A 17,087-nucleotide genomic window follows, 5' to 3' on the forward strand; every position below is an offset into this window, starting at 1 on the left:
ACTTCGTTTCGCCTAAAATTAATTAGTTCTCGAGTTATGCAGAAATTTATGCTTCATTTGTATGGGAGCTCCTCTTTCCAGAAGGGGGAGGAGTTTCGAACCACCACTGAAACATATTTTCCCTTCCAAAACCTCCACATGCCAGTTCGGTTCCATTTTCTTGATTCATTCTCGAGCTATGAAGAAATTGGTGTTCCATTTGTATGGGAGCCCCCCTTCTATACTGGCGAGGGGTCTCGAATCATTTTAAGAACCTTCTCCGGCCCCAAAAACCTCTGCATACAAATTTACACAGACACAATTAATTGCATATTATTCGGCAACTCGGCCGTACGAAAACCATTTTTTTGTTAAATATCTTGGCTGTGCATATGCACAGCATATGTTTCGAAATGGACAAATTGATATGAAATTTGCGAAAGACGACAAGACACGTGGATTCTTTTTCGCAAATTTCATATCAATTTGTCCATTTCGAAATATATGCTGTGCATATGCACAGCCAAGATATTTAACAAAAAAATTACACAGACAGTTTACCTGTCTATAAGGTGTAGACAAACAGAAATTATTTTTTTTGTATATAGATAGATAGAACATTCTTCCAAACAAGTTCAAAAATAAACTCTATTACTCTGTAAACATAGCAAAGGGTATTGTTACATTCTTACATTCATTCTTACGACACTGGGATTGGGTTCCTTGTCTCTCCATACTTAACTTGGGCCCAAGTCTGATTCTTAACGACTTCGTTTATTTCTCTGTTAGGTTTCCGTTAAGTTATCTCAGGTGTCAGGCCTCTGCTGCGATGTCCGGCCAGATTCCTGTCCAGCGCTTGCTTGCAGATTTCGTCTCCGCTCTTACGTGGTGTGAGGCCGGCCTACGTCCATTCACACTGTGGAGTCGCTGTTGATAATGGATTTCGATGGCATTATCGATGAGGCTCAGCATTCGGGATCCAGTTGTGAGGCTACCAGGCCCGAGCTGTAAAACGTAGACATCGGCTGATGCATACTTGCAACTCTATATGAACTCTGCTAATACGCACCAAGTCTTACTGGCGTATAACATCACAGATTTCACGTTAGAGTTGAGTATTCGAGTTTTGGTGCAGTACCTGAGCCGATTGGATCTCCATGTTCTATGTTGATCTTTGTTCGCCCACCCGACGTTGGCTGGCTTTAGTTTTCGACCTTCTCTACTGTTTGCCCGGCTAGTTTGGAGTTGGTCATATACAGTGAGTAAGTCGAGTCAAGTACGAGACACTGAAGACGACCTTACTGTTGAGGTCGAAATACGTATCTGTCAAGGTACAATTAAGTGGTGGAATTAAATGGGATTGTACAAACTCGTCTTACGACAAGCATATACAGCAATTTGTTGACGTTTATGAGTGGGAGTGTACGACCAGGTCATTCAGTTTACTCTACATGGTAGAGCGCTCTTACGTTGGTAGAGTAGTATCATCTTCTGAGTCGAGGTCATTCGATTGCTCCATAGTGGTGGGCAGCTAGAGCGGCTCTTGATTTCGTCGATTACGATGAGCAACAACAACAGAGATACATACATCTATCCTTGCCTTACTTTAGCGACTCTATTGCACAGGACTCTCGATTTTGTATAGACCTCCCTGGGACGCCCACAGTTTTTTTGTGTGATTCAGACGATCGAAGGCTTCTCCGTGGCTAATCAGTACCAAATGGGGGGACTCTTGAAATTCAATGACCTGCTCCAGGATAATGCGAAGCATGACAGTATGATTCTCACATGATCATCCGGGCCGGAATCCTGCCGGCTGCCGTCAGAGAATTGTCAACCTTTCCCTATATACGAATTAGGATAAGTCGTCAGAACTTGAAGAAGTTATTCTAAGTGGTCGAGCCAACGTTTAAACTGATCAGTTGGATCGGTGAGTGACTGACATGTCGCGTCTTCTGGCAGATTGGAAAACCTAGTAGTCGGCAGGACTAGTATTTGGATTCTCTAGAAATGTATCAGCTGAAAACGGAGACGGTGCCTTCTTGAGTCCGTAATCAGCGCAGAGCTAGCATCGTGTTTGAATATCATCTTCTAATTGAGGCGATCCGACAACGCATTGCTCGGATTTAGCGGCTCGAGGAGAGGCTCGGGCAACGAATCAGCATAGACCAACTAGAAGATCCAACTGAGATCGTTCGTTGAAGAACTTGGAACTCGGGTAGTGCATGTTTTGGAAGGTAGCAGTGTAGAAGATAAGTGGGTGGCGAAGAATGCTTTAATCGAAACCGGCGAAAACAACTTGAGTGAGATGCGCATTAAACGAAAAGAATGGATTACGCGGCAGAAGATTTAGAAGCGTAGAGTAGCAAAGGCTGAGAAACGGGGAGGACCAGAGGAGTGAAGTACGAGTCCCGTCAACGGTATGTTTATCTGTAAGTGGGAGTCAGCGATGCAAGCGATTTAAAGTTTGGGTCGTAGCTTCACCGACCCCATTCACATAGTCGCTGATGTGAAGGTAAGGTAGGTACGATTGACCGTGTGCCATACCTTGAGCTGTTTGACAGTATTTTTGTGAAACACTTAGACGCTCTTCTCTGCGAAGTGGGCTCAACGTCAGCAGGACCATGTGGTTGAGTGTCATCGAGAACAGCCCCTCAAACAAGTAGTCGAACGATCGAAAGATTTCAATATCAATATCAGATTTCAATATCAGATATTTCAATATCACATTGCAAAATTGGGATCGACATGGAAGCACTAGTCAGAATGGCTACCTTCGCGAGTTTTAGAAATATTTGGAGACCCAATCGGATTGGATTGATACACGCTCCAAATTTCGAATGTTTTACTCTATCGTGAAACGAACATGATGTTTAAAATTTATAATTTCGACGATAACAGTTGGATAGCGTGTGCCGAGCAACCGATAAATACTAAATACCGATAACAATAGATGTTCGAAAGCGTGGATGGAAATGGGTCGCTCACATATTGCAAGGGATCTTAGACGAAAATAGAATATTTATGCCGATAGAGATATATGATACATAATGCTCAAAATAAAAAAACAAAATCCAACAAAAAAAAATTTTTTTTTCGCCCCTCTTTATTTTTGGAAAAATTAAGGGGGGGGGGTGACATAAAATAAATTTAATATTTGTATCGGCCTAATTTTTTTAAATAACTATATATGTCTGGCAATAGCGTGGGGCACTCAAATTTTTTTTCACCTTTCGGTAATAATGATACAATTTGTATAAAACATAGTTTCCCAAAGTGGTGGGTCGTGACCCCCAGCCTGTGTAAATCTTTGGGAAGCTATGGCATGAAGAGCATCGTGAGTATTTCATGGTTTCTGAAGTTGTTACTGACTTATCACGATTTACTACTATGTTAGTTATATTTGAAATCTATTCTCTTTAATCGATTTCCGCATTGCATTTCTAAAAGTTTCAGAATTATAAGGCTGTGTCTTTTTTTTACAAATGAAGCTTAAAATAATAGTGATAGCTAAAAAGCAAGTACGAATAGTCTTCCTGACCTGTACGGCCAAACATTTTTTGACGGACATCTCATTGTGTCTTTTTTTGAAAAATAACCAAAATTTAAGTTTTGATCGTTTTCTAAGCTAAGTATTATTTGTAAATCATGTCAATGTTTTTTTATTTGATTTGGTGAAGTATATTGCTCTAAAATTTATTTAATTTCCTCTGAGCTGTTTTTCGTCAATTTTTGGAAGCCCAATGCACTACTTATACACAAGTGAATCACACCATGAATTCAAAGATTTATCCTGGGACTGAACCAGTTGCTAGAAAATAATGAGGAAATTTCTCGAGGAACTCGAAAAGCAAGGCACTCTCAAATGTTTCTAAGTTCCATTAGAATATTTTCAATAGTTTCAAAATTATGATAAATATTTTCAGATTCAAATTTTCAGATTTTTTATGAAAACCGATTGATCTAAGAGGAATTAGAATTATTCATGAGAAGACTGTGCACGGCAAATGCTGGGTAAAGCGTACCATTGGTACTTCGCGTACCTGAAGGAATAAAATAGTGTCAGTGGTGTCAGGCCCTGCAAGCCAGCCTTTAAAAAATCAACGAACGATCAACAAGAGAGTACGGACCGGAACCATCGGCGAAGACCACTGCGACGAAAAGGGACTAGCGATTGGAAACTCGGTTCGTGGAACTGCAAATCTCTCAACTTCATCGGGAGCACACGCATACTCGCCGATGTGCTTAAGGACCCTGGATTCGGCATCGTAGCGCTGCAGGAGGTTTGTTGGAAGGGATCAATGGTGCGAACGTTTAGAGGTAATCATACCATCTACCAGAGCTGCGGCAACACACATGAGCTGGGAACAGCTTTCATAGTGATGGGCGATATGCAAAGGCGCGTGATCGGGTGGTGGCCGATCAATGAAAGAATGTGCAGGTTGAGGATAAAAGGCCGGTTCTTCAACTTCAGCATAATCAACGTCCATAGCCCACACTCCGGAAGCACTGATGATGATAAGGACGCATTCTACGCGCAGCTGGAACGTGAGTACGACAGCTGTCCAAGCCACGACGTCAAAATCATCATAGGAGATTTGAACGCTCAGGTTGGCCAAGAGGAGGAGTTTAGACCGACTATTGGAAAGACCTAGAGCGACTGAAGCAACCTGATGTCGCCACTGCATACGCGCAGCATCTCGAGGCAGCGTTGCCGGAAGAGGGTGAGCTCGATGGGGCCCCTCTTGAGGACTGCTGGAGTACAGTTAAAGCAGCCATTAACGACGCAGCGGAGAACAACGTCGGGTATATGGGTCGAAGTCGACGGAACGATTGGTTCGACGAAGAGGGCAGACAGATTCTGGAGGAGAAGGACGCAGCGCGGGCGGTCGCGCTGCAGCAAGGTACCCGCCAGAACGTGGAACGTTATAGACGGAAGCGGAGACAGCAGACCCGCCTGTTTCAGGACAAGAAACGCCGCCTGGAAGAAGCGGAGTGCGAGGAGATGGAACAGCTGTGCCGTTCTCAAGAAACACGCAAGTTCTACCAGAAGTTCAACGCATCCCGCAAAGGCTTCGTGACGCGAGCCGAAATGTGCCGGGATAAGGATGGGAGCATTTTGACGGACGAACGTGTGGTGATCGAAAGGTGGAAGCAGCACTACGAGGAACATCTGAATGGTGCTGAGAGTACAGGCAGTGAAGTTCAAGGCAGCGGAGGAGATGACTACGTCAGTTCAGCGGACGATGGAAGCCAACCAGCCCCCACCTTGAGAGAAGTTAAGGATGCCATACAACAGCTAAAGACCAATAAAGCAGCTGGTAAGGATGGTATCGGAGCTGAGCTCATCAAGATGGGCTCGGAAAAGCTGGCCACTTGCCTGCACAAACTGATAGTCAGAATCTGGGAAACCGAACAGCTACCGGAGGAGTGGAAGGAAGGGATTATATGCCCCATCTACAAGAAAGGCGACAAACTGGAGTGTGAGAACTTTCGAGCGATCACCATCCTTAATGCCGCCTACAAAGTGATATCCCAGATCATCTACCGTCGTCTGTCACCATTAGTGAACGAGTTCGTGGGAAGTTATCAAGCCGGCTTCGTTGACGGCCGCTCGACAACGGACCAGATCTTTACTGTACGGCAAATCCTTCAAAAATGCCGTGAATACCAGGTCCCAACGCACCATCTGTTCGTTGATTTCAAGGCGGCATACGACAGTATAGACCGCGTAGAGCTATGGAAAATTATGGACGAGAACAGCTTCCCTGGGAAGCTTACCAGACTGATCAAAGCAACGGTGGATGGTGTGCAAAACTGTGTGAAGATTTCGGGCGAACATTCCAGTTCGTTCGAATCGCGCCGGGGACTAAGACAAGGTGATGGACTTTCGTGCCTGTTGTTCAACATTGCGCTAGAAGGTGTCATGCGGTGAGACGGGTGTAACAGCCGGGTAAGATTTTCAACAGATCCAGTCAATTTATTTGCTTCGCGGATGACATGGACATTGTCGGCCGAACATTTGCAATGGTGGCAGAACTGTACACTTGCCTGAAACGTGAAGCAACAAAAGTTGGACCGGTGGTGAATGCGTCAAAGACAAAGTACATGCTTGTGGGCGGAACCGAGCGCGACAGGGCCCGCCTGGGGAAGCAGTGCTTCGATAGACGGGGATACCTTCGAGGTGGTCGAGGAATTCGTCTACCTCGGATCCTTGCTAACGGCTGACAACAACGTTAGTCGTGAAATACGAAGGCGCATCATCAGTGGAAGTCGAGCCTACTACGGGCTCCAGAAGAAACTGCGGTCGAAAAAGATTCGCCACCGCACCAAATGTGTCATGTACAAGACGCTTATAAGACCAGTTGTCCTCTACGGACATGAAACATGGAAAATGCTCGAGGTGGACTCGCAAGCACTCGGAATATTCGAGAGACGGGTGCTTAGGACCATCTTTGGCGGTGTGCAAGAAGACGGTGTGTGGCGGCGAAGAATGAACCATGAGCTCGCCCAACTCTAACGGCAAACCCAGTATCCAGAAGGTAGCTAAAGCCGGAAGGGTACGATGGGCAGGACATGTTGCAAGAATGCCGGACAGCAACCCTACAAAGATGGTGTTCGCTTCCGATCCGGCAGGTACGAGACGGCGTGGAGCGCAGCGAGCGAGATGGGCAGACCAGGTGCAGAACGACTTGGCGAGCGTGGGGCGTATCCGAGGATGGAAAGATGCGGCCTCGAACCGTGCATTGTGGCGTCAAATTGTTGATTCAGTGTTATCTGTTTAGATGTTAACTAAATAAATGAAAATGAGAAGACTGTGCACGGTGTGTCTATAGGGACACAGTATTTTTCAAAAATCAGTATCTCTGAAACACCCACCACGTGAAAGTAGATGATCTCCTCTTTCATATAGTGGGTAAACTAAAATGTTCTATCGGGGGATCTAGAACAATTTTAATTTTTTTCACTGTTTTTGGTGCAAATTCCAAAGAAATCTCAAATGATAGCGATTTAACCCCACCAAAAATGTATGGAAAAATGACCCCCGATAGAACATTTTAAAAATGCACTTACGTGAAAGAGGAAAACCTATACTTTCGTGTAGTAAGTGTTTTAGAGATACTGATTTTTTGAAAATAAGCCTCTTCGGACAAACACACCGTGTGTGGGGGAACTTAACAGCTTTCTAACTATTTTTGATTAATTTTGTTGAAAAAAAATCTGCAGTTCTGAAAGAGAATTTTAATTAATTTGGGATTAATATGAGAATAAATTCCATAACATTGGAAATTCTTGTATTTCAATATTGGATGAAAATTTTCAAACTTCAAATGTGGTGGAAAATCTTAAAAACAAAATTCAAAATTTGAACGCACTAGGTAAGATCGATTTAAGAAAGTGTTTTTAGCAGTGAAAACAAAATTTTGGGTCTTGGGGGTTTACGAACATTATTGATAAAATTCTGAAGCAATTTCAAGGGATACTAGAGTTACCTTTAGAAAATTATTTGATATTATTCCTGTCTTGAGAAATTGAGAAGAAAATCTAAGTCTTAGTTCCCTCAAGAAGAAATTGTGATTCTGCCTTTTCTGTTGTATCAAAAGTTATATTGAAATTTCTTGAATTAATTGATTGATTGTCGTTTATTAAAGTAAAAAGACTTGCAGCCCTGCGCTAGCTTATCTTTGAAAATTATCTGTTCTAGAATTAGAATTCACAAGAAATTATTGTGGATTCTAATTCCTTCGATTCCGCGTGTGACAAAACTGGGATTGAATCATACTGAACGGGTCTATGGGCTTCCTAGTCCTCCGTCAAATAAAATAAACATAACAATTAACTGATTTCTTTTTTAGATCCGCAAATATGATATTTTAGTACCAGTTTCTCCAACCGGGGAAAACCGGGAATGTGAAAATCGAAGACAGGCTGAAGTCAATTATTGTTTTGCAACATATGCTCAATTTGTCAAGTTGAATCGATACTTCGAGCCTCAGATATGAAGCGAATTCGAGAAGGGAAACATTCCTGGGAGAGCGGAAACATATAACAAATTTAAAGCATTCACCGAAGCGATAATTTCTTTCCAAATGAAGTTTTAAATGTTTGTTTTCGGGAGTAAAAGGGCTTACAGTGTATAGACCATTAGATGGACGCTCGATTAGCATTCTATAATATTGTGTTGTTTTGCACTCACGTTTTGGAGTCTCTACTGATGGTTTCAGCTTCCATCAGTGGTCATGAAACACAACAGTATGAGCTATAAGGCCAAAATGACAAACAGACAAATCCAGTTTCACGGACTAACGTTCCTACTTATATATAAAGCAGGGTTAGCAAGGCCGTTTGTTCTTCAGAGGAAAATACTGCGATTTTGAAGTTAAATACCAATTTACTAAAGACACGCAATTCATTATCCTCAAACCTTCCTCAGGACCTTTAAGTCCATGTCCACCGAAGAAGCGGTTCTGATTTGCAACTGTTTCGCAGTTAATACAGGGTCAGTGTAAGTTCTACAATTTCCTCCTAATTGTAGAGAAAATCAGTGGGATGAGGAGAGGACGGGCTACCTCCGAAGTTCCCCAGTATGGTGAAATTCGCGAATTATTACTGCATGGAGTATGGCGATTGACGGGATTGTTCGGTTGAAGTGAAGGAAGGTTTAGCATCTGGCATCAAAGAGCGGGAAGTGCTCCTCATCTATCGAAAAGATTGGTCTTTGCTGATACCACTTCAAAGCCTTGAGCTATTTAGCTCTTAACGTGCTCGCAATCTACTCAGATAAGCATCGGCGGCGGATTAATCTTATTCCGACGGGAAATCCCCCGGTGGTAGAACCTCCCATCCTCTTCCGTATGAACAGCATATTCATAAACAGCATATTCATAATAAAGTCATCAGCGCTTTCTCACTTCAAGAGGTGACCGGATGAGTGCTAAGGTCGATCCAAAAATTCCTGGTGGAGATAGCTTCCTTCTTCCGGTTGCCACGACGACCCGAATCCAGTGCATTCGCACACCACGATCTACTTAACTAGTCCCCGGCGGCGAACCCACTCAATTCCAATTAGGGGTCGTACACGGGAGCGGGCCATTTGGCATAAAGTCATTTGGCATAACGCCATTTGGCATAAGGTCATTTGGCATAAATGCCATTTGGCATAACGGTCATTTGGTATAATGGACATTTGGCATAATTGTGACCAGCGTCAAAAGTAAGGGTCGTTTGGCATAACGGACACTTGGCATAACTTTTCTTTGCGTTCGCTGAATGGTGACTAAGTGGTGCGGGAAACACCCCGGAATAGTAAAAATAACACCCGTCGATAACAATATTAAAAATACATTATCCTCTCGTGGAAAGAATGCATTTGCAATGCAATGCAAAAGTAGGCGCATGCCCGGATTAGAGCAATGGTGGATGTAATCTTTATTCTCTGCAATTTTTCAGCGATTTTCGACCCTCCCCCCCTATGTAAGATTTTTTTCATATAAATTATTTTTTTATTCATATGGTGCGTAAGAAAACGACAGACCCACCCTCCCCCCATAAGTGCTTACGTAATATGTGTACGGTCCCTTACCTGATTTCCCACACCCTTGAGCCTTTCGGCCTCCTGTTTATCCATTGAGCCATTCAGCTACCGCCTTGATCGTGGATTACTCGGATAGTTCGCGGCGGTGGATCAATTCTACTCCGACGAAAAGTTCCCCGACGTAGGAAGCTCAATTGATTGACGACCCGCCTCAAAGGCTGACCGGATAAGTTCCGGGGTCGACCCAATTTTTCAAAACTTTAATAAAGTGATTTTTTTTCTTATATTATTGATAAGTTCATCACTTGGTCGACCCAAATATTCTGGGTGGAGATAGCTGCCGGCCGACCGAAGCCGGTATGTTCGAAAGAAGCGATCTACTCAACTAATCCTTGGCGATGAGTCTAGCCTACTCCGATAACCGATTTTAAATGCCGTTGAGCTATTCAGCTCCCAATTAAGTTGTTGAGCCACTCCGCGGACGACTAGGATAGTCCCTGACGCGGATCTATCCTACTCTGATGAGAAGTTCTCCGACAGTGGGAACTTCCCCACAACCGGCCGTGAAGCCCCGCTCTGCGGCTACGTGCTCGCCGCAATCTGACAACATTTGGTAACGTTGACAACATTAACGTTGGTAGTTGGCGCTTGCGCTCCCATTTGAACCGCATGTTTGAGAAACTGCATATGTAACATTTTTGGCCAAAATGAGATTTTTATATATTCTGAATCCTCTTCCAAAAATACGTAATCTGGCAAAAAATATGAAAACAAAATTTTGTTCAGGAATGTATGAATTTTTTTTCGTTTGTTTGAGAAACTACATATGTCCACGCACTTTGAAGAGCATTTACGGAGACATGCTTACAGTTTTGGCACTGGAAGTGCTTCAGGGTGTTGAGTTTTGCTAAAAACTATTGATCTGTATCGAAGAAATCGAAAGGTTCACTGTCCAATTTGTTCAAAAACAGTTTTTTGTTGTTTTCTCGAAATTGTGTAAAATGGACTTATGCAGTTTCTCAAACAAATGATTACTTTATTATCGACATTTATCTTCCGCGGCGATATACTCTGACGCTCATGGTCCGCTTTTTGCAATAGCGAATTGTCGGTGCTCCGTGCACAGACTTTGCTGTAGGCTGTCGGTTATCGTGGTCATTACACTTGCGGACGATACTCGACTGTTCTGTGTTCTGGCACATTTTTCGACCATATTATCGGTGGTTGTCTCCATTCCGTATGCCTCTTATATCGCACTCCTCTCCGCTTCGCAGCCGGCTCTATTTGACGCCTCCTGTATTGATCTCCGGTTGTTGGCGACATCTCCGTTTTATGAAGCACCAGCTATAGCTGTTTTGCTGCGCAACCATTCCTCGACGAGACTGATCAAGTAGACTGCAGTCAATTCGACCTTCTCGATGGACTCTCCGCACACGGTCATCGTTACGTCATCGGCTCCTCTTGTGTTATCCATCACCATCCGATAGACGTCTCCCCAAAGGTTCGAGGTAGTTCTCTGACACAGTCTGTTGAAGCAGGCCTCCTTGCTCTCTTTGATGGCCTTGTGACTAACGCTCAAACTTCCCGTTTTCCTCCAGACCCATAACTTCACTGAAGGTCCCACTGTCGAATCCTACAGATCATCGGCCAAAGTTGAACTGTTCCATTCCACTCCGTTTCGCTGGAAAGATGGTACCTTTCGAGCCGTCGTTGCTCAGCACGACGTCCAGCTTGTTAGTACAGCTAATTCCGCACTCTGTCGCTTAATAATTTTACACTTATTTTTTTTGTAATTTGGTGTTACAGACTTTCTAGTCATTATCATCATTAAAAACTTCATCGTTGGAATACTGGCATGCACGTTTTGGCAGATTTACTTCACGACATCCACTTGCCTAGCTGGCTTGCTTTGTTTGGACGGTAGAAACTAGTAATATTGGTATTTTGGTTGTACGGTATGATCATATATTTATATATCTAAACCTAGATCTAGACCAACATTTGAAAATAGCGTAACAGCCAAAAACCATTTTCCAGTTCTTCGTCTATGTATATAGCTATGTATGGAGGCAAGGAATCAGAAATAATAAATTTTGGCTGTTACGCCCTTTTCAAATGTTGGTCTAGATATATCTATACACGCAAAAAAATGTTGCGGTCGAAACTACCATTCCTAGGGTTATTTTAAGAATATGCACCGACGATTTTCAGCAGATAACAAACCCGTTTGATTTAACCACGCACGCAGTAAAAATCAACTGTGGCCCTTGCGGAGTGTTGTCACTTGAATTGAAACAGTGATGAATTTCTCTGAAACCGTGGTTAATTGTACTGAATTTTTATGGTTGTTATGAAAACAGAGCGTAGTCTAGAAAATAGTAATTTTCACTACGGAATTTTTTTCTGTGTAGGTATACTACACTTTTGCACCAAAAATGTTCGTTTTTGATTCGATTTTGCACCGAAACAAGCAGTGTAGCACCAGAAAAAATCAGAGTGTGCCGGTGTAGTTGAATGTTGTCAAATTTCTGCCGTTGTTAATGTTTTACACAGTTTTCAAAGAGCATCCTCTTTTGACAATGATTCACAAAAGCATGCTTTGGGATAAACTTACATGCTCGCTTTTAATTGCTCCTTTGCACACTTGATTGGAAATATCGCATCTTTGATTCAAATCATTTCAGTCGATGATCTACCGAATTGTGAATCGAAGCATCAAATTGCCTTTTGAAATCATGAAACTCAAAGGTGGCTCTGTGGTTATATGGCTAGTGGTGTCATATTCAATTGTGTCAATCTGAGTGAGAGTTTGATTCTCTCGTCGAACTTTCTTGTTTTTTAGACTAATAATATATGTATATGATGCGACTGTTAGGACACACATGGTGTCGAATGAGGGTACTAACTGTTTATTTTGACGAAAAAAAAACTTCTAGCTGACAGCAGCAGCGAAAAATGTAGACAACAACCTTACGAGCACCAAATCTATAGAGCTCATCGTAATGAAACTGGCGATTCTATCTGTTGCATGAAACCTAATGCTATTTATTTTGAAACTTTCATCATGTAAGAATTGTGGTTGGGAATTGACAAAACGTATGGGAAAACCTGGAATGGAATGAAATTATGTTTGATTGGTTTGAAATGCTAGTTGGCACCCGATGTACTAAATATGTTCATATTCGGGAAAATAACTCGGAAGCACCAGCAGCACATTTGGAAGAGTCATATAATGTAAAACAAGTGAGGCAATTATTTTCTCAACACAATTCATTGAAGTTTTGGCCTTCGAACCTCTCGCTTTGTTACAAATGTAATTTCTTATTATAGAAGCAAAATATGACACAATATTCAGTTGCTAACAACAATCGTCTTCGCGACGTAACAACGAAGTGGAAAGCAAATCGGCTACCTTGCCTTTGCCTAGAATCCAATAAAAGGATTTGAATCAATGATGTAGTATTTTCCAAAATGATGCAAGTGCATCAAAGCAATGATCACTTGACAAATAGGGAGCATTCATTCTCCTGCTCCTTGGTTTTTGCATCAATGCAACGAATTGCAAAGGAACTTTTGAAGACTGGTTTTACATCTATAACATCTCCACTCGGATGTTGAGCTGAATGAAGACTTTCCGTACCAATGACAGGGCGAAAGAAAATTTCTCTTCCGATCTGCGCATTTGGGGCCCTCCTTAGCCGTGCGGTAAGACGCACGGCTACAAAGCAAGACCATGCTGAGGGTGGCTGGGTTCGATTCCCGGTGCCGGTCTAGGCAATTTTCGGATTGGAAATTGTCTCGACTTCCCTGGGCATAAAAGTATCATCGTGCTAGCCTCATGATATACGAATGCAAAAATGGTAACCTGGCTTAGAAACCTTGCAGTTTATAACTGTGGAAGTGCTTAATGAACACTAAGCTGCGAGGCGGCTCTGTCCCAGTGTGGGGATGTAATGCCAATAAGAAGAAGAAGAAGATCTGCGCATTTGCATCCCCGATGACAATCTTTACATCGTGTGTTGGGCACTCTCCGTAGGCCTTATCAAGGCTCTCATAGAACTCATCCTTCACGTCATCAGGCTTATCGTTCGTTGGGGCATAGATGCTAATCAGGCTATAGTTGAAGAATTTGCCCTTCATTCTCAACACGCAAATGCGGTCGCTTATCGGCTTCCACCGGATAACACGTTTCATATGCTTCCCGATCACCATGAAGCCAACTCCTCGCTCTGCTCTGTCACCGCTGCTATAGTAGATGTGGTACTTGAATGAGGTGTTAGCAATGGGATCTACCGCCCGGAATTCACGTTCTCCAGTCCTGGGCCACCGTATTTCCTGGATTGCTGCCACACACACGCCGACCTTCTGAAGCTCACGAGCCAGGAGTCCAACACGTGCGGCTTCATTCATAGTTCTCACGTCCTAATTTATTGTCGGGTCTGTTGCCGTTGAATTAATCCGTTTGCTCTACTTTTGCCATTCTTGGTAACTGTAGATTCTTCGGTATGCTACCTTACTAGGGTTGCGCTACCCACATCTCGTTGAAGGGGCTACCTTCTCGATGCTGACATGATGCAACATGGTGTGCACAGTTTAGTTTAGAGTCCATCGCTGGCACTCGGACGATGATCAGCCGCCCCTAACATGGGGAACAGACGCTGTTGTGAGACATCCGTCGCACGCGTGAAGCGATTGCCTCGACTGCTGACTGGACATACTGACCAGCCAACTTTGAGCTTGCCAACTTTGATCACCTTCTGCGTCTGGACCAATTTGCCTCCCGTGCGGTCCTTTTTGCAGGCGAATTGACGCCTGTGCTTCCACCACTTAACCTTAGCCTCTTCCGATGTCGTGACCTCGTCCAGCTGTTTACATTGAAGGGGCACCTCGTCGTGCAGAGCTCTCACCTAGGACTTCCTGGGCTAGCGTTCTCACATGGTACCACCCGCCTGTGACTCCTTCATTAGGACAAGAATCATCTCGCCCGCTCTTGTCCGCCTTATGCTGCGAACCTCCTTCACGAGGCCAGCTTCTTAGCACTGTGCATTGCCTTGAGCACATCGGCGTAGCGTTCTTTCTCTGGTTTTAGGCAGTGCTTCCCCCTTCTTCCTGGGTCTCACCGGGCGCGTGGTTGCCGCTTTCTCGATGCGTTCTGTGAGTAGCGCTTATTACTTTATCCTACAAACTGTGCACATTTTTACATTACCACTCAAATAGTATTCAAGAATTACTGGCAGATAAGACCCTTCGTTGCTCGGGATTGTACTTTTGCTTCCGAATGTCAAATATTGCAGCACAGCACTCTAGATCGATTTATATACAATCGTTTTGAATTTCTTTACAACTCACCAACTTTTTGCATTTTCGTGATTTTTCAACTATTCCTGGGGAAATTCATATATGTATGTTTCTCACACTGTCCTTTCTAAAACAAATCGAACCGTACATAAATCATTCTAATATGTTCATCCGTTCGTTAGTTATATTGTCTCAAATGTAAACTCAATTTTATATGTTTGTAAAGAAGATGATTCAACTTGATTGTACTTTTGTGCTGTATTGTTAGGTGGAACCATAGCAGAGATCGTTTTACTTTGGGATTGCGTCAATCATTACCATCAATTGCATTCATGTACTTGGAACAATCAACTAATTGCCAACTTGATATTTTGGACAGCTGAACTTCGACAGTTAGTAATTGAGAGCTTTTAATGTAATTGCATAAATACATAAACAATGATCCTTCTCGTACAGAGATGTCGTGAACACATTCAATCGGAATGATTACCCATACCTAACCAGGAATCAAATTTGTGGTTGAATCATGTCTTTATCGACTAGGCGTGGTTCCCTACGTTCATAGCATTTCTCAATTGTTGAATCGGTTGATCAACAAATCAGCCCCTTGGAAGCATCAAGTTGCGAACATCGCTTCCTTCCTAATTGCATTCACGGACCACCTGTTTGCTAAAATTTATCGTAAGCCATAGAATGCAGCTTCGTCGTCGGATTGATAAGCCTCTACCTATCCACCACAATCGCTACTCTAAGCTGAAAGGAATTTTCGCGCCTAATTAAAGCTTTGGTACTTGATATGTCGGTGCGCGTGAGGGGTTGTCGATGAGTCGACGACGACTTCGCGGAATGAGGTGCGATGGTTATAAAATTGTGCATTCTTGTGTCATTGTTTGCAGAATGTTGGTTGAGTGTACTTGATGAGACGTTATCGTAATGGAACTTTGTATGGCGAAGGCTGCAATTTTATTTGAACATTATAAATAGCGGTCGTGAGTCGCGGGAGCCAATTGCTGTTATCACACACTTAAGCTTAGTCGCGGTTTCGATGATTGGGATACCGATGATTGTGTATTGAAACTCAATATAGAAGTGTCACAAGTGATAATGACTAAGTAATGTGCGTCAACTAATTTCAATGGAGGGGGCAAACTGGTTTTGTATTATATGGAACAATTTAAATTGGATTTTGATTGGTATCAAGACAAAGTTCTTCTGTAATTGGAAATAGAAATATTTGGTTACCCCTAAATCTATTTGTTTATTGCTCAACTGAATGACTGGGAGTAATACTGCACAAAATACCGGTGTGGAAGATTATAACTGGTGCAACTCAATTTACTGACGATCAAAAACAAGTAAATCTTGCATATAACGCCGCAATTAATTCGAAAGAAAAACAAAACGTATCTATTCTTTTCTGTTCTCGATTTATTCAATACCAGAAGCAAAACTCACCGAAAGTAGTCACTTCTTCAAATAATGCAGCGTCCAGAATTAAGCACCATTTGGATTTGTTCATAATGGCTTTTATTGTGCAATCTTTCGCCATCAACATCTTTTTCACTTGACTTAATGTTCCTTTACTGTTCAATGATGTTATTACTTAGGCGTATAATTTTAGTACATATCTCACACATTTTCTTCTAAATCACAACACATTTCCCCGTAACCATTGTTGTTAAAGAACCTTTTCCTGCTTGCAGATGGATTTGTATCGCTGACACCACGTGAGTTTCAATGATGCGTTATTCTACAGTCAATCTGGTCACGTAATTGCGATCGATCGTGTGTTTTGTTGGCCCGTTGCGGTATGGACATCAGTTTTTCCCATTCTCATGTGTCCTTCTGTTCGTTCGTGATCTTCGCTTGCTCGACTTGGTTTGGTGATGGAGCGTACCGTACCCCGTACCTATCATTGTTTGGGATGCTTGTGTTTGTCTGGTGACGTTCATTACGATCTGGAATTATGTTTTTTTTTTGGGAAATCAAAAACAAATCACCTTGAAATTAATGGCACGTTCTTTGGTAGAATTGGAATTTATGTAAATATAATAATGGGCAACCATTGGAATGTACATTAGCTAGTAATATCTTATTAGTTTTGATGTTGTTTTAGGAGTTGTTTATTTGTATAAAAAAAGGTAAGTGTATTTTATCAATCACAAATATGAAATTAATTAAAAAAAACTCGTTACGTCATTGAATGCAAATTGGAAGCTCATGGTTTCTCTGACCCCTTCTTACATAAGCATGTGGATAGAACATCAACATCTAT

At 42.6% G+C, this 17,087-nt stretch overlaps 1 protein-coding gene across 2 annotated transcripts in view; it reads left to right on the forward strand.

The window, feature by feature from the left end:
• LOC134223164 (EH domain-containing protein 3) overlaps positions 1–17,087 on the forward strand; it is a 65,078-nt gene that overhangs the window by 18,085 nt on the left and 29,906 nt on the right. The window contains exon 2 of one of the 2 annotated variants that reach the window (XM_062702306.1): positions 16,516–16,539. The exons of the other annotated variant lie outside the window; for it this stretch is intronic. Coding sequence (XP_062558290.1) covers positions 16,516–16,539 — 24 coding nt within the window. The remainder of the gene's footprint in view (positions 1–16,515; positions 16,540–17,087) is intronic. 2 annotated transcript variants of the gene reach the window in all.

Source organism: Armigeres subalbatus, chromosome 1, assembly GCF_024139115.2.
Source record: "Armigeres subalbatus isolate Guangzhou_Male chromosome 1, GZ_Asu_2, whole genome shotgun sequence".
Classification (NCBI taxonomy): Eukaryota; Metazoa; Arthropoda; class Insecta; order Diptera; family Culicidae; genus Armigeres; species Armigeres subalbatus.